At 41.5% G+C, this 24,395-nt stretch overlaps 3 protein-coding genes across 11 annotated transcripts; 2 read left to right on the forward strand and 1 right to left on the reverse strand.

Annotated features, from left to right (window-relative positions):
- Nucleotides 1–1,878: 1,878 nt before the first annotated feature.
- Nucleotides 1,879–7,051, forward strand: LOC135487616 (cryptochrome-1-like). Its single transcript, XM_064771580.1, has 10 exons — nt 1,879–2,127; nt 2,649–2,757; nt 3,086–3,228; nt 3,672–3,856; nt 4,008–4,237; nt 4,573–4,743; nt 5,000–5,140; nt 5,560–5,711; nt 6,015–6,226; nt 6,389–7,051. The coding sequence occupies exons 1-10, from the start codon at nt 1,937–1,939 to the stop codon at nt 6,505–6,507; spliced, it is 1,653 nt and encodes a 550-aa protein (XP_064627650.1). The 5' UTR covers nt 1,879–1,936; the 3' UTR covers nt 6,508–7,051.
- Nucleotides 7,052–8,582: 1,531 nt separating this feature from the next.
- LOC135487666 (toll-interacting protein A-like) lies at nt 8,583–17,494 on the reverse strand. Of its 8 annotated transcripts, XM_064771696.1 has the most exons (10): nt 17,424–17,494; nt 16,678–16,848; nt 16,403–16,536; nt 16,061–16,109; nt 15,451–15,603; nt 14,843–14,945; nt 14,247–14,285; nt 13,802–13,891; nt 11,065–11,139; nt 8,583–10,528 (listed from the first exon to the last, which is right to left on the reverse strand). In XM_064771696.1, exons 1-10 carry the CDS (start codon nt 17,472–17,474, stop codon nt 10,326–10,328), a joined length of 1,068 nt encoding a protein of 355 aa, XP_064627766.1. In that variant the 5' UTR covers nt 17,475–17,494; the 3' UTR covers nt 8,583–10,325. The 8 variants fall into 8 exon arrangements, with proteins under 8 accessions (XP_064627766.1, XP_064627767.1, XP_064627769.1 ...); XM_064771697.1 differs by lacking the exon at nt 14,247–14,285; XM_064771699.1 differs by lacking the exon at nt 13,802–13,891.
- Nucleotides 17,495–17,740: 246 nt separating this feature from the next.
- On the forward strand, nt 17,741–24,380 carry LOC135488352 (transmembrane protein 39A-like). 2 transcript variants are annotated; one of them, XM_064772927.1, is made up of 9 exons: nt 17,741–18,169; nt 18,585–18,792; nt 19,033–19,116; nt 19,349–19,503; nt 20,243–20,507; nt 20,862–20,891; nt 23,045–23,229; nt 23,434–23,554; nt 23,868–24,380. In XM_064772927.1, exons 1-9 carry the CDS (start codon nt 18,060–18,062, stop codon nt 24,099–24,101), a joined length of 1,392 nt encoding a protein of 463 aa, XP_064628997.1. In that variant the 5' UTR covers nt 17,741–18,059; the 3' UTR covers nt 24,102–24,380. The 2 variants fall into 2 exon arrangements, with proteins under 2 accessions (XP_064628997.1, XP_064628999.1); XM_064772929.1 differs by lacking the exon at nt 20,862–20,891.
- Nucleotides 24,381–24,395: the final 15 nt, after the last annotated feature.

The raw sequence follows: 24,395 nt of genomic DNA on the forward strand, positions 1-24,395 counted from the left end.
GTACATGTAAACACAGTGTTATAGGGAGTTCCACTATGTACAGGTCATAGGAGTTGTGTTTGAATACCGTCCTTGTTGTACTCCTTTAGTATCGGTTTTTGTGGGGATATTTTGTGTGCCAGCTCGTCCACCGGTTGCTCAAAGATTGGTGTGTTACTCCTGTTGTGGAGAAAGCGTGAATAACATCTTATCAAATGTTCGTATTTAATGAAATAAAACAATTTATCTTTAACACTTTGGTTTGTGTCTTCTGTGTCCTGCATTCGTCTGCATCTGAGTGGTGATCCATTTTGGCAGGCCCTGGCTGCTCAACTGTCCTGCTATGCGACAGTCACATCCAGACCAAAGAAAGCATTGCAGCTCCAACGCTAATCCAACACAGTGAAAGATATGAGATAGTTGTAACCAAACCGGTCTTGGCAGATCAACAGTCTTGCAAACGTTGGAAGAGTGATGAGACATCACAACCAGTACAGATCCGCTGACTCTTGCTGAAACGAAATGCAACAGTCACAACCGGACCGAATCTCGCCTGGTCGCTCCACTGCCGGGTTTGGTTGCAGTATCTCCTGTCTATCAGGTCTGGTTGTGGCAGCATCTCCTGTCTATCAGGTCTGATTGTGACAGCATATGCTGTATTATCAGGTCTGGTTGTGCCAGCATCTCCTGTCTATCAGGTCTGATTGTGACAGCATATGCTGTATTATCAGGTCTGGTTGAGCCAGCATCTCCTGTCTATCAGGTCTGATTGTGACAGCATATGCTGTATTATCAGGTCTGGTTGTGCCAGCATGTTATGGTATATGGTTGTTGCAGTGTTGTCTCTTCAGGTCTGGTGTTCTGGTTTTATGCAATCCCTTTCTGAAAATGATCAGGTATCACCAAGTCGGTCAAATCAGCGTTAGTCACCAATGTCTTGCTGATTGAGCGTCCTGGCTCATCCATGGATCTTATGTTACCTAGGCGATGAACACGACAGTTACCAATCAACATATCATCATGCTCTGATTCTCCCGACATTCGTTGACGATCCAGCAAGAGCAGGCGATCCAAGTCACTGAAAGACAAAAGACAACCTTTATAATGAGAGGGACATGATACCGTTTGTGATTGCATGAGAGAAGGACTAAGGACATCTTCACGGAGAGGACACAAGGACATCTTCGTTGGGGAAAGGACATAAGGACATGTTCATGGGGAAAGGACATTAGGACATCTTCCTGAGGGAACGGACACAAGGAAATCTTCACTAGGGGAAAGACTAAAGGACAAAACAACCATAATTTATTGCTGGCAGGTCCTCCATCAAAATGGCAACCACACCAAAAATTCTCAACGTATTGGTGATCTGAAGCTTGTGTGAAATTAAAAAGACGGGAAAACGGAATTTCTTTAGGCGTATGTCCTTTGCCAGCCACCGTTAGGCCTACAAAATATCGACAGGCGGAGTAGTCCTATATTGAAGATCACTGATTATGTCAGGATGATCCTGCCCCTAGGCTATCACAGTATTCAATATAAAGTGTCTTGCCTAAGGTACGTGGTGTCACATCTGATGATGTCACAGACACGTTGTTTGCCATACAGATGGATGGTGATAGTGAAGTGCAAATTGTCATTGCAATGTTCCTTTTCCCGTTGTCCAATTTATAACACGTGTTCAACACTGACATCTGGGCAAATACTGTACAGTTCAGCTTTAAAATAGAACCAGAAAACGTGCAATTATGCAAAACTAATGTTATGTGCATACATAAGTAGTTACTATAAGTAATTAACATAAGCTCACGTTTGTGCGGCATGGATTGAGCGCAGTTGGGCTAAGGTTTTTATTAGAATTGTACTAGAGGTAACTGACTGGCAAACTTAAACATTATCTTCTCAGAATCGGAGCGTCTTGTAAGGACCATTATTTGCCTGGTTAGGATACTCTGTCATGGCGTTACAGCCCATTTCTGACGGGCCAAAACCCAAGAACGTTTTGCACTGGTTTCGTCGAGGACTCCGCCTTCATGACAATCCCGCTCTTTTGGAGTCTATTCAAGGTGCAACAACTTTCAGATGTGTTTATATTCTGGACCCTTGGTTTGCCGCAGGAACCTCACAAGTTTCAGTCAACAAATGGAGGTAGGGAGGCTTTTCTTTATAACTAACAGGTGATTCTTTGTAATTTTCGAGTCGGGTGCCCTCCAATCAGGGTTTTCCTTGATTCAGCTCACATTCCCGTTTTTTTGTGATTTGGCAAATACCGTCTTACTCTTATCGTGATCCCCGGTCGTAATCTATTCTTAATGAATCACGCTTTTACCTGATATTTTGATTGGGATTTGATGGGAATTCACGCCGAACATCCCGAGGCGACTGGTGAGCCAAGTGCGTAGGTCGACGATGATCACCATTGACGACGCTTGGAGAATGTCGATGACGTCATTGTCGGTTTTTCAAATTTCTGGCCACGTGTGAATTGCAATCAGGACCAACTTGACAAACGAATAATCAGTAATCACTTTTTTGTGTGTTGGCCCGACTGTAGGGTTAAATTAGTTTCACTGAGGTAAAACTAGAGCCGAGAGGTCAGTTTTCCTCTCGTACTGCTGTAACTCCCTTTTGAAGGTTTTTTACCAGGTTGAATTTCATTATCTTTTCAGGTTTCTCATTCAGTGTCTAGAAGACCTCGATAGCAGTCTCGCCAAATTAAATTCCAGGCTTTTCTTAATCCAAGGCCAACCTGCCAATGTGTTTCCAAAACTATTCAAGGTAAGAATTATATAATATGGGTCTAAACTTTCATTTTTGAGCTGTAATGACTACTCTAGCTATCTACACTTAAAGTAACCAGACTTAACACATTCTACAGCACACCTCTTAGCTGTCCTGCAGGTCATTTCCCATCAGCTGTGCGCAAACAGACAATTCAAAATGCTACGACTTGCGATTATAATTGCTGCCATGTGCTACAAAAAAATCGCTATTCATGGAGCTAACTTAATTTTGGTCTCGGTCAGTTAAAGGCCTATGTCATTCATCAAAAAAATTTTTTCATTGATTGAATGACGTGAGTGTTATTTAGATTGTGCCTTTTCAGGAATGGGATATCAGTCACCTATCATTTGAGGAGGACCCAGAACCATACGGATCAAAACGGGATGCGGCAATCACTGCTTCAGCACAATCTTTAGGAGTAGATGTTATTGTGCGCACCTCACACACATTATTCAACCTACAAAGGTAACCCTGAGAATTCTTTTTAATGTTTGCAATTATTTTTCTTTGACGATACCTTTTGTATGCCCCCCCCCCCCTGACAAAAACCCAAACAATTCAAAAAATGAAAAGAGTGGTCACATAAAGGACATCCCTGATTTGTAATGTGAGGGAAAACCTGTTTTATATACTTGTGATCTTGAAACTTGCACTGGTATGTTACCTTGGATTGGACAAAGACTATAATCATGTCATAAAATAGATTTGATTTTGAACTAATGAAAATTTTAATGTTACTTTTAATGCCCCCATCTCTGACACCATTGGTGGTCTGGGGTTCATATCCTCATTGCCTCTAACATGTCTCATGGTCCCCAGTCCCCCATCTGTGTAGGCACCAGTGAACATTCCCTACTGTTAGGTGACTCATGGAGATAGGTGTCAAACCAAATTCTTTCCTCTTGCAGAATATTACAGTTAAATGGAGGTCTTGCCCCAATCACGTATAAAAAGTTCCAGAGTATTCTATCATGTATGGAGCCGCCATCCCGTCCAGTTGATGCTGTTTCCCTCGCCAACTTAGGTCGGGCTCATACGCCAATCTCCGAAGACCATGATGAGAAATATGGAATACCCACATTAGACCAGTTAGGTTAGTATCTTGAGGAAGTCTATTCTATAAATCTGTCTTTCAACCTTGATCAGGGTTGAGGGTTATGAGATTCCTACCTTCCATCGTATCACCTTATAACCAGACCAGCGGAAACTCTTCTAATGGTTTTCGTCCATTTTATCTGATTCAGGTTTTGACACAGAAAAGTTACTGCCAGCGGTATGGAGAGGGGGCGAAGCTGCGGCCCTTGACAGACTAGAGCGCCACCTGGAACGTAAAGCATGGGTGGCGACGTTTGAACGACCGAAAATGATGCCACAATCGCTCTCATCCAATCAAACAGGTGTCTCACCTTATTTGAGATTTGGTTGCTTATCACCACGGTTTTTCTATTGGAAGTTGACAAACTTGTATAGAATGGTAAGGATTGGTTTTCAATGGCTTGAGGAAGGCTTTGAGAACATTTGTTATCTGTCAATAATGTAGGCCTCTGTTGCTCTGATCTGCTAGTAGTTGTACTGCTGTCCTAAGATGACAAGTCACACTTTGACATTACAGCAGCAGGAGCTTGTAGCCAGTACAGTAGGTGTAGCTTGTGCTTTGTAAATAGCCGCCCATGCGAATTGCTACAATCTGTGCAGAACCTGTGGTGTCGGTCATGGAATACAAAATATACATCATGTCAATGACATGACATTTGTCAGAGACAACTTCTTTTTCCGGTTCATTTAATATAAGGACATCTCATTTTGCAGGTCCACAAACGGAGTGAGCCTCCACTCTCCCTCCATGGACAGCTGCTGTGGAGAGAATACTTCTATACCCTGGCAACCAACAACACCAAATTTGACGTGATGCTGGGCAACCCTATCTGTATCCAAATACCCTGGGACAAACATCCGGTCGCTTTAGCGAAATGGGCAGAGGTGTGTAACATGATAAAGGATAAGAAAGCTAAACCTCAGATAACTTTCTCATCAACTAGATAGCTTCTAATCAATGAGATAAGTTGATATCTTTTCATCAATTAGGTAACTTCTCATCAATAGATAACTTTTCATCTATCATTATTAGATAACTTTTCATCAATAGATAACTTTTCATCCATCAATTAGATAACTTTACCTCTCCATCAGTTTGATGACTTTCCACCAATTAGATAACTCTTGCTTTACTTTCCAGGGTAAGACTGGTTTTCCATGGATAGACGCCATCATGATGCAGCTGAGACAGGAAGGATGGATCCACAACATCTGTCGCCATGCCGTCGCTTGTTTCTTAACGAGAGGTCACCTCTGGTCGTCGTGGGAAGAGGGCATGAAGGTAAGAATATGAACCCATTTGAAATGACTATATGAGCACTTTTATACCTCCCTCTGTCTGTCTCAAAGCACTTCACAGCACTACAGTTCGGTCTCCACCGAGGCACTCTGGGGAATCCGAAGGCTGCAGCTCATAGCGCACCCAGGAACCCAACCTACCTGGGAAAGTTGAAATACAGACTAGAGAGGTCGCAGTGACTACAGACAGCTCAACTTTGACCTGGACTAAGCTGATGCTGTAAAACTTGAGGGATATTTATAAAAACCTAGATCACAGATGTTTATAGCAGCAAGATTCGTTGCCATCAAATGATTTAACTGTGTTAAAAGACACAACGCTGGTGAGCTGCCAGACACAGGAGTGGTGAAGAGTGTGAAGATCATGACAACACTTCTTAATGATGTTTGACCATCTTTCAGGTGTTTGATGAGCTGTTACTCGATGCTGACTGGAGTACTAATGCTGGCATGTGGCTCTGGTTGTCTTGTAGTTCGTTCTTCCAACCGTTCCTTCACAGTCATTGTCCAGTCAAGTTTGGCAAGATTGCCGACCCAAATGGCGACTATATAAGGTGAGAAGAATGTAAAGCGGGGTTTACTTAATGCTAGGCTGCCAAGTAAAGCTACTTTGACAAGGTTAGTGCATGCAAGTAGTAATGGGTTTGACAAGTGGCTCAAAAGTGGAGAAAGGTGCTTGCACGTACTTAAGGGTTGAAAGTGTATCCCATTGACTACATGTAGCTGATGTTGGAATTGCCGGGCCTGTGTGGTGCAATAACGGTTGTAAACACACAAAGAAGCTCAAGAAGACATGCTAGAACAAGTGTGGCACCAAGGTTGAAGTGTGATTACATCTTGCTAAATTTTCTTTTCAGACGGTATATTCCTGTTCTGAAGAACTTTCCCAAGCAATACATATTTGAGCCTTGGCTGGCTCCGGAGAATGTTCAACGTGCGTGTAAATGTGTGATCGGGCGAGACTATCCTTTGCCAATGGTTGATCACACGGTGGTTGGCAAGATTAACTTCGAGAGGATGAAGCAGGTTTTCAAACGTTTACTGACGCCGTGGAACATTCAGCAGTCGTGTAAGTATGCTGATCAGTGAGGTACCAATACTCAGCATCGTGTGGAGGTAATAATCTGAATATCAACTATTTGGACTACCTGTTGTTACATCTTGTAACCATGATGCAGGACAGTATCTTGAATGAGGCATATTGCTGATAATCTTCAATTCGTCTTTCCAGCCTCCTCCTCAGGTTTGAAGCGACACAGTGAACGGACGCCCGATATCTACTACGGGAAATCAGCCCGACACGGTATCACCCACAGCAGTCATTCCGTCTACCCACAGAGCGGGAGATAGTCTCTGCACCGTGCACCCACAGGACAAGTTGCTGCTGTATATAACGTGACCACACTTAGAATAATCAGGTCGATCATATCGTCGGGATACACCACGTATGGCATACATCTTTGCATTTACTCAGGCCTTAACTTGTTTGTATAACATATCTTATTTTGGTGCTCTCAGAAGTGGGAGGGGTTGTCCCATACTTAGGTGGACTATAGGTAGAGGCTAGGTGATCACCTTGGTAGTCCTCAGATGACTCGTAAGCACAGTTAGGGGTGAGGGTTGTGCTTGAATCAGCAATAATCATATTCCACATACCATCGTGAATAGCTTCAATGTTCTGTTACAGGTAGGGAGACCTGTCAATACTGTACTTATATGACTGTGATTGTATTCTGTTCCCAGTCAGTTGTAAACATTATCCCCTAGAGTTCTCCGGGGATGTTATGGAACAGCTTTTAACTTTTGACTGAATATTTGACTGTAAATCAGAGAATTGAAATGTGTATGTTCATGTACATGTATTTGTATTTAAATAAAGTTTGTATTCTTAATGTGTAAATCAGTTGTCAGAGTTCTCCTTTGAAGTTGGAAGAAATTATCTTGGCTTATATTCTATCACTTCCCATCATCGTATAAGTATTCAAAGCAAAGAAAGGCAGTCGTTTCATTCGAGAAATGAGAGAAAACCTCTGGTTTCTTCCTAACACGCAAAGAAAGACAGTCTACTCTTCCTATAAATGAAGGAAAGCATGTCATTTCTTCCTCGAAAGCAAAGAAAGGCAGTCGTTTCATTCGAGAAACGTGAGAAAAGCTCTCATAACACCAAGACCAGCTGTTACATGTAGGCCCAACCTTGTAACACTTTCAGGTCGAGGTTGCAGCAGAATGCAGTGTGAATCCAGGCGATGCTTTGAACACTGCATATGTTTTTTCAACAAACCTTTTACCAAGCACCCAATTTTACACCAACAAAGCTTTTCCCACGCTTGCACCTGGACATAATAGTCTGACAAGACTGTGTTCCAGTATCAAGAAGAAGAAGAGGAACCTTGAGCATGGGAAGTTCAATGTCACAGTGTGTCCAGAATGTTTGACAGGTAGATGGTCCTGTCACATGGGTCAATGGTAGGAATATACCACGAGTACACAGATGAGGTAGTCGTCATGAAACCGCCCTTTGCTGATACTATATTTATTGGCTCAAATACTTGGGTTATAACAAGCAGGTGGACTGCTTATGTACTAATAATCTTGGTTTTACCAGAAGTTCTTACACATGTTACAGGTCACGTAAACGAGAGCACATGTAGAGAAAGAGGAAATGCCAACCATGTGAAACCCAGCCCCATCAAGGTGGAAATATTAATCTGCGAAGCATGAGTAATGGCCGGATTACCCAACGGAAATGGGTTTCCTGTTACATCTTTGATCGAACGTCACACCTGAACTTTGATGATTCTAACACCAACATGAGTCGTCGTCCGTACAGGGTCATCCAAAGAATTTACCAATTTGACATTTGACGTGTAATGTTTATTCTGGAAGATGTTTCCATAATTGTTGCCCCTATTAAAAGGGGACTATAGTCAGTAGCAGTTTGTGTGACGTGTGGGAGGTTGTACTTCATTGTGAGCTAAAAGTGTACATTACAAAGTTTCAAACCATGGCTTAGTGTCAAAGCCTGATAATGCAGTTAGTGGTTTGAATCACAGCTTCATGCCAACTATGCTGCAGCATTCTAAGGAACTTGAACTTAACCATGCGAGTGAGTCAACTTCTTCAATGGAAAGTTCTCAAAGCATGTGTGCTCACGTTGCAGAAGGCAAAGTGAATAATATACTTTGTCACTGCCAGATTGTTCATGGCGCAATCACGCAATAGCCATGATATCACAATTATCTGGTCACAGGTCGTATTTTCACTTGTTTCTTCCATGTGTGTTCGCTTAATTCCACAGCAGACGGTCACATTGTTTAACAGACTTTCATACGATAATTTCCTGGGCACTTAATGTGAGATGACGTCTTGTCACATCACAAGACCATGATTGGGATCCCGAGAACATTTGAATGACAACAACGATATTCTGTACTCATTTGAAAATGTATTAGCGAGTCATTCCGTACACATATACACATAAATACAAGACATTCACAACTCTTGCAGTACAATAGATAATACTCTAACATCAATAACTTCAATATTTCTTGTCAATCCTGTGATATTCTTTGCTACTAACTTTCCATAATCTTTGTAGGTCGTAAACTATCCATCGTGAATGTAGGGTATGTACGGGTAAACCTCACTTGGCATAGACAAACAGCAATTAAAGTTTCTCCAGACCAATGTTGGCTTCCTAATCCTACTGAGACAGATTCATACAAGATACCTCATGATCTGTTAAGTCAAAGGCTCTGTCTCGACCAATAGGTTGTATTTGACACCTGAGGACAAGGAGAGGTTGAGGGTTTGATACTGGCTAACGGGATGATCCTACTCACAGGGTATACATGATCATAACTGCAATACATACAGCCAAACTGAAAACTAGAGTATTATTAGTAATTTTAGAAGATATCACATTATTTCAGAAAGTCCATCAAACTGTTCTGTAATTCAAGCCAGGGCTGTCAACAAGATAAACGTCTCAAGCTTTTGCCACAATAAACCACATACTTCATGTAAGCTTACATGCATTGCCACAATAAACCATATACTTCATGTAAGCTTACATGCATCGCCACAATAAACCACATACTTCATGTAAGCTTACATGCATTGCTACAATAAACCACATACTTCATGTAAGCTTACAGGCATCGCCACAATAAACCACATCCTTCATGTAAGCTTACATGCATTGCCACAATAAACCACAAACTTCATGTAAGCTTACATGCATTGCCACAATAAACCACATACTTCATGTAAGCTTACATGCATTGCCACAATAAACCACATCCTTCATGTAAGCTTACATGCATTGCTACAATAAACCACATACTTCATGTAAGCTTACATGCATTGCTACAATAAACCACATCCTTCATGTAAGCTTACATGCATTGCTACAATAAACCACATACTTCATGTAAGCTTACAGGCATCGCCACAATAAACCACATCCTTCATGTAAGCTTACATGCATTGCCACAATAAACCACATACTTCATGTAAGCTTACATGCATTGCCACAATAAACCACATACTTCATGTAAGCTTACATGCATTGCCACAATAAACCACATACTTCATGTAAGCTTACAGGCATTGCTACAAACTAAAAAATGACAACATCTTTTCAGAGAATTTTCAGCTTTTCAAATTTGACGTAGTGGTCTGACTCAGAAACTCTGAGGAAAGTTGGTGTGGCCATCTGAAACTGACGTAGGTAAACATTTTCATGATTGTGTCAAAAGAAACATTAGATCTCTAAACTTTTCAAAATCAGATGAATTATTTAAGATCTCAGAAGCAACATGATTAATAGCATTTTGTTACATAAACTTTTCTCTGGCCCTGGCATGTGGTGGGTTAATACTGCGGAATGTTTCAACAATTGATATAACCTACTTGAAATTGGTATAGTAACTTATTAACATTCTGTCAGAAATGTCTGGCAAGTGCCTTTTCTCAAAACTGATGCATTCTGAATGGTGTGTTTCAAGCGAAGTCACAGTCCTTTCCGACGTTACAAGCCTGATGTCTTACTTGCAGTTTTCAAAGTGTTTTTTTTCTCTAGTTGATAGACAGCGCCATCTATCAACCATTTGCACATGTTTCCCATTGCAACAAGATGAGAAAAGTGCCAAAGTCAAAGCAAGTGTCTACATGGAGAGTAAGTCATTGATCGTCGCATCCTTATTCCCCCGATGACTTTCCAAGATTGATTTGATCACCTCTTCCTCAACGTCGGGGAACATTTCCTTGATTTGCTTAACGTCTTCCTCCGTGTACATGGGGCCTTGCTGCACGGGCTGCTGCTGCTGCTGAGGTGGGTTTTGACCGGTGGTGTAGACTGGAGCCCCACCTATGGGAAAGAGGAGAAATCAATGTGAGGGTTTGGCGAGTAGAAAATTGCAACGTTTATCCAATAAGAGAAACTGTTGGTGATGAGAGACTGTTGTGAATGGTTAGGAACTACAAGACATGATACCAAATCAAAAGATAGGATGGAAAAGAACTCGATTTCATGTGAAACTGATCAAAACTAGATGACTAACAGTTAGGTGATTAGATGAGCCATCAACACCTTGAGTTGAGGTTGTAACATGTAGCTAACAGCTAACCAACTTGCCACATCAGAAAGAGCTACCAACAGGGTTTGAACCTTCAAGCTTCTACTCTCGAGGCAGATGAGTGACCACGAGGTGATTAGGATGGGTCAAAACAGTGTTATTCTATTGAGTGTATCCGAGGAAGGAAAAGCCTGTAATATGGTAAAATCTCTTCATCGCCAATTTGAGATCTGTCTGAATTGTACTGCCGATTCAGGTTCAGGGTAGTCGCTAGCTAAGTTGACCAAACTTCAGGCTTTGATAGGTTGATGATAAGTATTAAAAGAACCTTGTGGTTGGACAGCTGTATACTGTGGAGGGTGAGGCATGGTACCATAAACCACACCAGGATTACCAACCCCTCCTGGAAAAACAGAGAAACACACATCACATTACAATAACAGGACGTCAATCAGACAACAAGTTCCTGGAGACTCAAGAAAATGAAATGGCCAGGGCCATTGTGCTCACCTCATGTGGAGGAAAGATGGATAAAGAGCATGGTATTGTGTCATGTAGCGTTAGGTTTGATGTAGGTCCAAGCAATTACAATTTCCCCAAAATGGCCAATTTACATAACATTCGACCTCTGTGACCTTGAAAAGTAGGTCAAATCAAAGAAGACCCGGGTGACACATTGAATGGTTGTTAGAATTAGATGTACCTATGATATAAAATTGGTGCCAATCGGGCAAGTCGTTACTAGGAATAATGGCATTTTGAAGAATTTAGGATTTGGCCCCCTCCCTGGAGGCCAAACGGCAAATCAGATCGCACCAAACTTCGGTACCTGACATCACCTGACCAAGGGGTACATGTGTACCTAATTTTTGATCGATAGTCATTGCAGTTAAGAAACGTGCCATAGTTACGGCCTGACGGCGAATTTACGCCATTTGACCTTTGTGACCTTGACAAGAAGGTCAAATTAAAAACCTGTGTGACATATACTGTATGGTGGTTACATGTACCCATGATATCAAATTGGTGGCAATCGGGCAAGAAGTTAAGGAATAATCACATTTTTAAGGTTTTTGGATTTTGCCCCCTGGTGGTCAAGTGGTGAATCATATTGGACCAAACTTCAGTCCCTGAGATCACCTGACTAATGGGTAAATGTGTACCAAATTTGGTATCAATAGTCATTGCAGTTTAGAAACGTGCCATCGTTAAATCCTAACGGCCAATTTACACCATTTGACCTCTGTGACCTTGAAAAGGAGGTCAAATCAAAAACCCGGAGGATATATGATGCACATTTGCTAGAAGTACCTACCATATTTTTTTCAAAATTTCCCGACTACTATTAAGGGAGATATTGCATATTTTCACTTTTAACGTTTGGCCCCCTGGTGGCCAAACCATGAAACGAATCGGACCGAAACTTGGTCTCCAAGGTGTCATTACATAAGGGTACATGTGTACCAAGTTTCAACTCAATAGCTCTAACAGTTACGAAACGTGCCCTGCTAACGGACGACGGACGACGACGACGACGACGACGACGGACGACGGACGCCACGGTATGGGATAAGCTAAGAGGTGAGCTAAAAATGACAAACATTCTGTGTGCTGACACACCTAAAATCCACGAGTAACCCTCCTGTAGGGTCAGGATTTGGCTGTGCTCTGCCTGCAAAAGACACTTGAACAAATATCATGGACACTGACTTGCAGTCTCTGTGGGATTGGCTCCAGAGGTTTGTGTGTGTTTGTGGGGGAGGGTTTGTCAAGTGTGCAACACTTGGGTCCAAGCCTGGTAACTGATATAGGTAATACTATCTGATCTAAAACTAAAAGCCGTCTCTAAAATTCAGTGGGCAATACGCCACAAGTCTATTGACCCGTCACTCATGCACACTTGACAAACCCACACACTAACACAGTGACTTCTCAACAAGAGTGCAAGGGAAGGTTTCAGTAGAGCATAATTTGGTGGTCAGTCATGAACAACATAAAACACTTTGGAAATCTGAAAGTTAATTGAAACTGTAAATGTGAAGGGGTTAAATAATATAAGTGTTAGATAATGTACAATGCACAAGGTTCTATTCTTATGATGAGAAGACTTGAATGATTAGAAATTTTCACTCAGTAACCCAACAACTGGATTAGTCGTTGACAACTATACAACAAAAGTTTTAGTACAAGAGCCTTATCAGGAATGTACCCATGCAGAGTTACAGTTTGTTATTTGTTTGACTAAAAGATGTTAGTATTATTATTCTTAAAAGCTGAAATGTAACACCACCTTCAACAGACATGATATTATGCCCACCAGACACATGCATTGTTTCAATATTGAAAAGTGGAGTAACACCTGCTGACCGCATGCCTGAGCAGGTAGTGTCCTGGTGGTCAATGTTTTAAAGTTTGGACTTGGAGAGGGGAGGGGGGGGGAGGGGGGGGGGGGGGAGGGGGGGGTCAAACTCAAGTCTTACATTGTCAGGATTGACGTCTCGGATGATCTGTAAATCAGTCACAGTTACAACACCAACTGATACCAAGATATGGCCGATGTTGATGTCACTGACGTCATATAAGAACATTGGCAAACATCGGTTTAAGTACATTTCAGTTTGAAGGAAAGGTACCATCACCACCAGTTAGAAAACAGAAAGCCTGTGATACCCAGCTTCAGTTGGATTTATACCAAAATTGAAATGAAATAGAACCAGAAAGACAGATTTTTACACACAGTGAGTAAAATTTTTCAAAGTGCATCCCATGCTCCCAATGCAGTCACCAAAGATTAATGATTAGATAGGTTTCTGGGATATTTGAACTAAACCAACAATTACATGCATCAAAGGCCAAATGTCATGATAAACATGTCACAATTTGTTATATGAGTGAAAACATAAAACAAGACAAATTCATGGACATTCATTACATGCTGAGTAAGAATATACACAAAAGGAAAAAACGGACAATCTTGTCTTTTAAATTTTCACTCGATAACGAATCATGACCTGTATTTGTAAGAGTGAGAAAAGCAAGGAACTATAGGGAATCATATTGGGCACCTGTTGGCACTTGTTGGAGAATGTTCTGATTGCGGCGGGTACCGGCGTCATGGTGCGGGGATGTGACCGGTAATGTAGCGGGAACAGGGCCTGTGGAAAGATAACGAAGCACTTTAACAATGACATTTATGAAATCTTATGGTTCTGCATAACAGTCATTCCTTGAGCTCTTTAAGTTCTTATATGATCATGCTTTCTCGAAATTTGCAAGAAGAAACGTTTGCGAAAAAATTCATGGTTTACATTACCCGGTAATTCAACCAAATCAGAATTTTTTTCTCTCGAGGTAGCATCAGACCGAAGGTTTTAAAAACATGACCTACAGCACACCTGACAATGTCTCTACTTCTTACCCACCAAAACAATAAAAGACAGAATAGATAATAGAAATAAAGGAGAAGTGTGCAGCTCAAAAATGCAAAATAATCTGTAACTCTGAACTTACCCGGTAAAGGTGTGGGAACAACATAACGTCGAGCACAACCTGTGGCCATTGTGACAAAAATCAGACAATTTGCAAACAAACTTATAATATTTTATTGGGGAACAAGTTTTTGTCCTATGACTTATCAAATCAGGAGAAAATCAATGGCAATTATGGAACCACCACCTCAATGAGATTACTGGATATATGGCGGAAGGTTTTGCTGGTAACTAACGTTTCAGCTTGAGGTTATTTGTTTGAAAAGCAACATGATTGTAGAATGCCATGTTATCATGTGGACCACAACAGAACAGATGTTGTTCAGAAAGAACATGCCATCGCTACATTATAAAGACATCACTATAATAACTACACATCAAAACATGCAATAGGAATACATCCTCATGCCGGACCACAGACGGATAACAAAACAACAGCTCTTATTACGACCAAAGAACTTTCGTGAGCATGGAACAAACAGTAACAAACAGAAGACAAGACACTGACATTTTCCAAGCAAGACATCAACACTGACCAGGAAATTGTCGCTGCACTAAATTTCGTTGAAACTGAGATCATGTACATTTTGTTACATGGATGGAATACATTGTACTTACCGGAAACTGGATAAAAAACAGGCTGTGCTTGGGGTACCATGACGACTGGTTGCCCAGCAGGATATAGTACAGGTTGTTGTTGTTGTTGTTGCTGAGGGGTTGGCTGAAATATGTAACAAAGTTTGAGGATTTGTTGACATCATGTGGGGATGTTGACAACACAAAGCAGTTCCTTCACGACGTGAGAGACTTGTGGAGGCCTATAACAGCAAGAATGTACCATGGCAGGTTATAAACCATTCTCTGCGTTGATTAATGTCCAACGAGTGTTAGTTATGTCCAAAGGTTCCAAACCCTTGATCTCAATACCACACATGAACACATTCACTCTGAAATTCTTCAGATTGACTGGATACATTTTCAGCTTGGATGTCACTGGTGAAAGGACATCAGAGACCACATGTGCTGTGACAACCTTGGGTAAGACATCTGGTAGAAAGTATCCCCAGCCTTGGGTTTAGAAGCTGCTGCAGGGCAAGGATGTCAATTGTCTCCATCACATCCTGTCTGAACCACCTTAGATCCCTGCCAATTGACACCCAAGCTGACGACAGTGCTAACTCAGTGAGAAACTAAACAGACAAGAAATGGGGAAGCCTGCTGCCTACCTGGAATGATAGCACAAGGTTGATCATTCCCTCCTTGTCCTCGCCCTGTTTACCACTCAGTGTGTACCAGTCATCCACTGTCTCTCCACTCAGCACTGTCTCTGGGAGGGGGATGTGGGCCCATGCAATACGGTCATCCATTGACAGGAATTTCTATAAAGAAAGGAGGACTGGTTAAACTTCCCAATGACATAAAGGCGATTGAGGATCAAGACACTTTTCGAATGCATTTGAAGACTTGGCTGTTCAATGGACATTATCGGTAAAAATCAGCTGTAAGCGCTTTAACAGCTGAAACGTTCTGGAAAGCGCTATATAAATGACAGACTTATTATATATTATTATCATAAACCCAAATGACAACATATTTACGGTAAGGTTTGTGCTCATGGTCTGCAAAATGTGTCATTTCATACCCAGCCTTGTTCAATTGTGACTATTCTAAGGCAAGACATCTCTGGTAGAGTTGCAGCCATAACCAAAATGAGAGTTGGCAAACAGACACTGGTGGTATTTTCTTGAAGGAGTTGTCTTCTCTCATACTTAACATGGAGAGATGGCTGCAAGACAAGACTGACAACAAGTGCTGTATTGACATAACTGTTCATACCTCATCATAAATCTCCAGATGGAATGAGTCCACACCGATTGGGAGATAACTGCAAATGAAGAAGAAGAGGACTAGCGTTGTTCATTTCAAACTTAAGTTGGTACTCGGATCAGCATCACCAACAAAAACCTGATTTAATTTTTCCATCTTCCTCTAAAGTAGTTTGTTCAAATTATCTGAGCACCAATACATAAACAAGTCTCATGGCTTATGGCACTTCTAACGGGCAATTTGTCCTTTAGTGAATAAGATAGATGTAAAACAAACTAAGATTCACTCCAAAGATGCATTGTACAGAAAAAGAAGAAGAAGGACAAGACAACAAAGAAGATGAAATCTTACCAATGAATGACCTTGTTCCATCTTGGAGTTTTGGCACCATTCGAGGCTGTGGGAGTTTCTAGGACTGAGTGACCGATACGAATTCGGCAGTAAGTATCCATCTTTGTGATACCATAATTTTTCGCCAGTTTTCCCTGAAAACAAGAAAGTCTGTGTTCAGAAGTTGATTCCATACAAGCATTGACTGGTTCATACTTAACTTCCCCACCACAATGGCACCGCGGATGAAAGAGTAGAATCTTAATACTTTTCAACACCTCTAAAATCATCCTTACCTGCGCGACTGTTATACTGAGTCTTCCAGCAATATTTCCTGGCGAGAATCCGCTGAAACCCGATTGCTGCGCCTGCAGAATCTGGGCAGTCTGTGCATCATATAGGATCTGCTGCTGAAGCTGGTCTGGGGCAACTCGTAGGAAGTCAGGAGAGAGGTCTCCAACCATCACCTAAGAAATGGTACATTGACAATAGCGTATGAAAGTTGAAACAGACAGATAGGCTAGAGTGTTTTCACAGTGAGCCATGGTGGAGGGCAGAAAAATGATTTGTCATGCCTGACTTAATTGAATCAAAAGCTGTTATGGTCTTTTGGGCTTGCTATCTTTTGTTTCCAACATGGCCGGTGATGACGTCGACTGCAACCAATCTAGGCCGACAGGCACACATTGCGACATTCTTCTGATGCGGCGATGTGACTGTTTTGTTGTCTATGTCACTCATCACTGTCAGTAGTGTGATATACGTCAAATATGACCGGTCCGGATGAGTAGCAGTAAACTATGCTTTAGTTAAAAGTGGGAAAACAGTGGGAACAAAACCACAAACCCAAGTTCAGGGATTGTTTAGGGACCTGTCGAAATAGGAGTACATGTATTTGGTAGGGTTTGGTATTTGCAAAATCAACTTCTCAACGATAACATGGCTGTGAAAATGAATGGTCATCCACACCATCTGATTGTAGGTATCATTGACAACCAGTTGATCTGTCAAATCATGAATTCAGATGCTTGAAGACAGTCACCTGACGTTTCCATTCTTGATGTCTTCCGGGATTTGATGTTGTCACCGCCATCTTCGATTTTCAGTTTCAACCTCGTTCCTGAAAGTTATATGGGGTGTTCCAAAATAAATCACAAGATTAAAACATTAAATATCAGCTATACGAGAACATATCCGAAATAAATTGTTAGCAAACGTTAAAATTGTGTAAAACGCCATTCTAAAAGCATTATTATCATATCAAAACTAGAGGAAAATTTGATTTTCTCTAAGTTTCAAAAACAAAATTGCACATAATATATTGAAACACCTTGTAGTAAATATATTTTGCCTGGGAACGAGGATTTTGCAATCGCCAGATTTTTCGGAGTAAAAAAGACGATTTTCGATAAATGCGACGCTTTTGCTGGAGCCTAAATGGGAGTGATATAAGAAACATATATCAAAGAAACTTACAGACGTCTACTTATACGATCTTACACCTTAGTTTGGTCAGAAAAGACCAATATCTGTGACCCATATGCTAATATTTTCCTGACCTGGTTGTCCCACACTGCTACAGTACACAGCTAGCTGTGGCAATACACAGTGCATTCTACTTCCGGGTTCTCCAATATTTGCTGCCAAATACTGTCTGCTCGCATGGAGAGATTATATTATGCCCTGTACTCGGAGGATCAACTTAAGATTACAGGCGTCGGGCAATGGGAGTACAATTTTGAAACCAGGAAACGTGAACATGAGTAACAAAGTTTGCGGCAGCTCTGGGTGAGTGTCTGCAGCTGCACTTTTTAGATTGAGTCACTACAAGTCCTCTCAATATGACACCTAAGAACTTCGGTCCCAGAAATGCCGATAGTAGCTGGCTGATTTGTCAGTTATGCGCAAACCGTACCATCGTCATATCTGGGACCGTACCAGTCAAAGGTGGACATTCAGAGCCAAAACAGTGCTGCCATATTGGGCACATGAATGGAAGAATGTGGAGTATGTGACCACGCTCTCTTTTGGTTGCTGAAGTTTGATCGGGCTCCTTGGTTCACAGGTGAATAGATTACTTTACTTGGAAAGTTTGTGCAAAACAAGTGAAAGCTTGTTGATGAATATGATAAAATTCAGCAGTAACCAGTTTTGCTCAGAATCATGATGAAGATGTTTAAACTGCAGTTGATCATTTTTTCAGGCACCCTTCTGATAAGGAAGCCATGACGACTTTCAGTGGAATGATTGTGCAACCCAAACATGCCCACTTCCCTGATATTCCTCTCGACAGCTGTCTATTCTACGAAGCGGTCTTGTTTGTTTATGGCATCCTTGTTATGATCCTCCAGTATGTCCATCTGTACAAGACAGTCTGGTGGCTGCCACAGTCACATGCCACCTACGGACTGGTAAGTTTAGTTCGTTCAGCCCAGTTAGGGACCGGGGATGAGTTGATCTGATTTGGCAGATGATATTATCAATACCAAGTTAATAAGCAGGTCATTTGTTGTCTGATTAGGTAGATCTTAATTAGTCAGTCTGATTAGTTAGATTTACAATTAGCTACACTGATTACGGTAGGTAGATAATAAAAAGCCATCCTGATTTGGTAGATATGTTTGATTCAAAAAGTAATTGCTCTTTTCCAGAATTTCTACATGATTGATCCTCATCTGTTCTCTCTGCTCTGCATCATCATGATCAAGCGGCTCATATGGACGTTCATCAAAGAGGTATGGGACAGATAATGAGATATTGAAGCATGTGTTCTAGCTTGGCTCATGGTTGACTCGAAGACCATTTGGGCCATTATTGTATTGTAGGAGGAACCTGGAAACTTGGAGAAAACCTATGCTTTCGAAGAGAGTCACCCTCACCATCACATTAAGTATATCACCATCGGGACCAACCGGGAATCGAACGCAGGATCTCAAATGGTTTCATGTGTCATTACTTTTGTTTCAGGCTTATAAGGAGAGTTCGCCCCGTTCCTGCACCTTCTGGTTCATCCAGTTGATCAAGTTGATCCTGACGATAGGGATGACTGCATCTTTCTTTTACACTGCCTACCATGTTATACTGAGCTATCCCATCATGTATCTCCTCCTTCTCTGTTACCCGTGAGTATCATCCTGTCTCTTGGTTCACATTCAACCCAAAAGCTGCCATATTGCTATACCTTTGGTACATTTGAGCGGCTAAAATTTACAATCCCCGATCGGAAGTGACGTAGTTTGATCGCATTCAACTATAAATTCATTGAACAGTGGTGCTTCGTTAGTCAACCAATGACCTTTTTTTGGGGTGTGATCGGGGATTGTAAACTCGTTCCCATTTGAGCTTGTGAAGGATGAGATGGGACCAAGCACTATTACAGTTACATTGGTCAGGAGGCAGTTGAGTGGGACCAAGCACTATTACAGTTACATTGGTCAGGAGGCAGTTGAGTGTGGGTATTGGTTTGGAAAGATTGAGACGAGTAAAATATCAGGACAGATGACCACAATATGGTATCAAGCTTTGCCGAAGAGAATTCGAGATTATTATGAATAGTCATCTTACTTTACTTAATACCTCTGCAATTAGAGCGTGTCACTGCTTTGGACAGCATTGGAACAACTGTAAGTACAGTAGAACCTCTCTATTAAGGACACCCTCGGGACTGACAAGTGCTGTCCTTAATAGAGAGGTGTCCTAATTAGAGAGGTCAAATTGAAAGGAAACTATCTATCAATTTGGGACCAAAACTAGTGTCCTTAATAGAGAGGTGTCCGCTAAGGGAGGTTCCACTGTAATGTCTTGAGAGGTTCCCTTGTTGTTGATTATTTCTGTTACTGTTCTGCTCTTAATTTACTTCAGCATTGCCATGTATGTGACCCTATTTTGGCCAAGCCTCCGATCGTTGATGAACAGTTCGAGATCAGATTTCGATGAGCGGCCAATCCGATCAAAGCGCGAACAGAAGCCAGCCATTCCATCCCATAATTGTACCATGTCTCCGGAATCGGTTCGCGATGAAGTTGAACATCTCAAAACTGACTTCAATGGACGTATTAAGCAGGTTTTATTCGTATCGATGCTTTGTGCCTACTACATGTGTTTCATCCCAGTCTGCTTTGCACAGGTAAGTGGAGTTACCATGGTAACAATAAGTGGTAACGATTTATATCAATATATACATGTATAACCATGGTAACAGTAGGTTGTCATGTGTACAGTCCACCTTGCGGGAATTATTGAATATTTGTATTTGAGACATAGGGATGGCATTTCACATTTTCTTTGTTGTTGATAACATGTATCTGTGCATACGTCAGGTGGGCATGCTGGGATAGTTTGTATCACACATTTCCCCTAGGCTTTGCCTTGAAAGCCAAATCATACACAAAGTGCGGTGTCAACTCTTGACCTGCAAGTTAGCGACTTGAACAACCAGGCACTGAATTCAATGTTTGCATGTGTGCTCTCTCCTCTTTAGCATGTTAGTAACGAGTGTGACACGTGCTGGGTAAGTGACCACCTCTTGCAGTGTTCTCTGTTGACTTCTTATAGAGGGGTGGATTTTAACTTGTTAGTTGCTGCACTTTAATCAAATACCATAAGAGTTTTCCTCAATTTAGGCTTTTGCAGCATTTTAAGAATTATCTGCATTCTGCAACGTTAAATGTTTTCTCAATTGGTGACCTACCTACTCCTGGCTAAAAAAAACTTAGGCCTGTCGGAAGGATTCATTGCCACGTCATTGCTCTGAAGAGAAGTGCCTTTTATTTTGTCACTCTAACCATGGCTAATGACCTTTTTTGGAAAATGGCAATGAATTGTCGCTCCGGAACTTTGTCTTCGGAGAACACTGTTAAGAGATGAAAATGAAACTGACACCATATCGTGAGTGGTGGTGGAAAGGGAAGGAAGGCCTGAGAGTAGAAAGAAGAATGTGATGATGGCTAACTAAGTTCTTGAGCAGAGAATAACTCTCTTGAGGTTAAGAGCTGCATGTACATCTGACACTTACAGTGTTCCACATTTCAATGCACATATACTTTCAATAGAGTGCCTGCTACCTAACCATATCTTGCATTATACTACACATGGTTCTTCCACTGGTGTTTGTGATGGTTCCCTCTCTAAGTGACCTTGCTTGAGGAAAGCTCAGATAGCAGCTAGAGTGAGGGTCAGTGCCCATTCCATCAATATATCATCATTTCACCCATGGTCTCTCATTCTGCAGATTGGTTCTTGGAGCAGTTGGGTTTTCAGTGGATATCATCTCTGTTGGCACGGCATATAAAATGCCAACCTTTAGCTTGTAACTGCACTCGCACTCTCAGCAGCAGATGAGCTTGATTATGCCATAGTTGACTCAATCAAAATGCATTGAACATTTGCTTGATGCCTAAACATAGAATAACCGTGGTAGCCTCTCAGTGCTTTAAATTAACGTCTCGTTGATTGACATACCTCCTGTCAGAGGTGACAACGTCTTTCAGTTGTCAAACAATTGTAAATAATCTCTTGTGTCCTTTGTTTTCTAATTGCCCTGGGTTTATTTATGGAATACAATCTATTTCATGTATGAATATAGCAATGTGGTTAATAGTAAGTTGACATTTTGCTGATTGTAAGAGCGATGTTTGCCGTTCTGTTACACAAAGTCCTGACTATATTTGTCACAATTATGCCCAATATTTCACCTATGAAAATATTATTTCACAAGTGATCTTTGATTTCTTATCTTCTACGCTCGGTCCCCAGTCAGAGGAGTCAATGCATTCAGTTCTAGACACAGACAATTATTATCAGAACCAAAAGCCATAGGCTGAATAGGGTAAAGGCAATCACACACTTGGGCTGTTCACATGTATATGTTGAGGCCATTTTTCCTTTGTTCCACATTTTTACAGGGATAATACTTATGCTACATGTACAACCTTAGATCAATAGTGTGACAGCAGGTAAAAACACCTTTAATCAGGAGGTAAACAGCCCTCGTGTGATGATTGAGGCCTCCGATGATCACAGTACTTGCACTGTGGTTACATTTGCCTGAATATTATAAACGTGCATTGACTTCTCTAGGTAAAGGACCAGCTGTTTTGATTTACATGTACTTGTGTTGAATTTCTTAAACTTTTTATTTTTTGTGTTTCTTTATTCTAACACATGTTTAAAAAAAACTTTTGTATTTCTATCTAACTCCTCTACTGCAAATAGGTCTGGTGTACTGAGCACCAGCTATCATCTGCTTGATATCGCATCTCTCTTTATCTGCAGTAACGAAAGGGTTGCATTCAGGGAAACGAGCAGCAGTGGTGCCCCCATGAGCAACAGTGGTGCCCCCATGAGCAACAGTGGTGCCCCCATGAGCAACAGTGGTGCCCCCATGAGCAACAGTGGTGCCCCCATGAGCAGCAGTGGTGCCCCCATGAGCAGCAGTGGTGCCCCCATGAGCAACAGTGGTGCCCCCATGAGCAACAGTGGTGCCCCCATGAGCAACAGTGGTGCCCCCATGAGCAGCAGTGGTGCCCCCATGAGCAACAGTGGTGCCCCCATGAGCAACAGTGGTGCCCCCATGAGCAGCAAATGGTATCTCCATAAGCTACTGCTTTGAAATATTTGATCTCTATAAAGTTATTTATTGGATATTTTTGTTTACTTTTTCAGAACACCCTGTACTACGACCCCTGGTGGGTTAGCCAACACGCTGTCATCGTGTGGGTCAGTGCGTTTGTTCTTTGTCTTCTTTATTATCTCCCACCAAAATATGTGGACACGTTACATCGATGTGCCCTGCATCTCGGCAGGTGGCAGAAAGTGGAAGGACGGCATGCCCATGTGCCGTACAATGCGTAAGTTGGTGAAGACAAATTTTCAAACCAGTACATGGGCTCTAGTGAAATTAGAAAAATATGCTTTTGTGAACATAGGTTGTGAACATAAAGATGTTGGCTGTATCAGTCTCGCTTAGGAACCCATTCTTTGCAGGCTTGAATTAAAGAACAGTGCTATTGTTTGTTTATTGAAAGACAGTCATACCTGTCGATGTCTTGCAGGTGGTCAGAGTTACAAGTTTGGCCCATGGGTGCTCTTGTGAAACATGTGCGTGGACTGTTCAAGGCTGAGGGCATTAATAATACAGCCGAACCAGGCAATAACATGCATGCCAGGTTCTTTGTAAGTATTCTATGGTTTTTTTACGCTCCTTGAATCGATTGTAACCACAATAGTGTTTCACTAAATGCTGCAACATTTTGAATTTGGACCACATAGAAAAGAATCACCAAGTACAACTTGGCTTATAAATCTGTGCAGATAAGGACTGCTGATTAATGAGAGTTTATCAGTAAATTACTTTGACAATAGATATTCCTCAATCACCTATTCTCTGATGGTGGATTCATGAACCTTCTATGTCTTGGTCAAAGCCTCTCATGGTCCTGGGCAGCCAAAGTGACTTCACCTTTAACATTTGACCTTTTGTTTTCAGTTTATGTTTCACAAGCCCTTACGTGTAGTGAACTGGCTGCTGATCATCACATGGAGTCTAATCATGTATCAGTTCTTCACGTTAATCCAGTCATCTGAATGGAGCCATATCCTCTCCACAACATTCATGCTCTTCTGTAACTATTACATCTTGTTTCGATTGATGCGGGACCGATTCATCTTGAACCGAACATATCGGGAGGAACAGATCATGCAGCATATGCATCAGACGTGAGGAGGATGTGGCATAGATATGACACATATCCAGTCAGAGCCATAAACAATACTCCTCTATTGGAAAATCTAAACGACGATGAGAAAATGTTACGGACAACTCCCACACGTTGTGAATAAATAAACAGCCTGACTTAGGTGGTCTATGTTCTCTCTAAGTTGTAACTGTTACATGTAAGTCTGCAAGTCACCCGAGACTTTAGTCATGTTGATGGATTTTGCTATCAACGCTCTATATCACTTGTAAAATGTGGCAAAAAATAAATGTTTATATCTGCAAGTCGGCTGTTGAACT

The sequence above is a fragment of the Lineus longissimus genome, chromosome 5, assembly GCF_910592395.1.
Source record: "Lineus longissimus chromosome 5, tnLinLong1.2, whole genome shotgun sequence".
Classification (NCBI taxonomy): domain Eukaryota; kingdom Metazoa; phylum Nemertea; class Pilidiophora; order Heteronemertea; family Lineidae; genus Lineus; species Lineus longissimus.

Coding starts and splice junctions, on each gene's coding strand:
- LOC135487616 (XM_064771580.1), top strand. CDS start 1,937: ATGGCGTTACAGCCCATTTCTGACGGGCCAAAACCCAAGAACGTTTTG. Junction 4,238..4,572: donor TGACAAACTTGTATAGAATG/GTAAGGATTGGT, acceptor CTCATTTTGCAG/GTCCACAAACGGAGTGAGCC. Junction 5,712..6,014: donor CCAAATGGCGACTATATAAG/GTGAGAAGAATG, acceptor TTTTCTTTTCAG/ACGGTATATTCCTGTTCTGA.
- LOC135487666 (XM_064771696.1), bottom strand. CDS start 17,474: ATGGCGGTGACAACATCAAATCCCGGAAGACATCAAGAATGGAAACGT. Junction 14,946..15,450: donor ACCTTGTGCTATCATTCCAG/GTAGGCAGCAGG, acceptor TACATATTTCAG/CCAACCCCTCAGCAACAACA. Junction 14,286..14,842: donor TGTTTTTTATCCAGTTTCCG/GTAAGTACAATG, acceptor CAATGGCCACAG/GTTGTGCTCGACGTTATGTT.
- LOC135488352 (XM_064772927.1), top strand. CDS start 18,060: ATGCCCTGTACTCGGAGGATCAACTTAAGATTACAGGCGTCGGGCAAT. Junction 18,170..18,584: donor AAAGTTTGCGGCAGCTCTGG/GTGAGTGTCTGC, acceptor TCATTTTTTCAG/GCACCCTTCTGATAAGGAAG. Junction 18,793..19,032: donor CACATGCCACCTACGGACTG/GTAAGTTTAGTT, acceptor GCTCTTTTCCAG/AATTTCTACATGATTGATCC.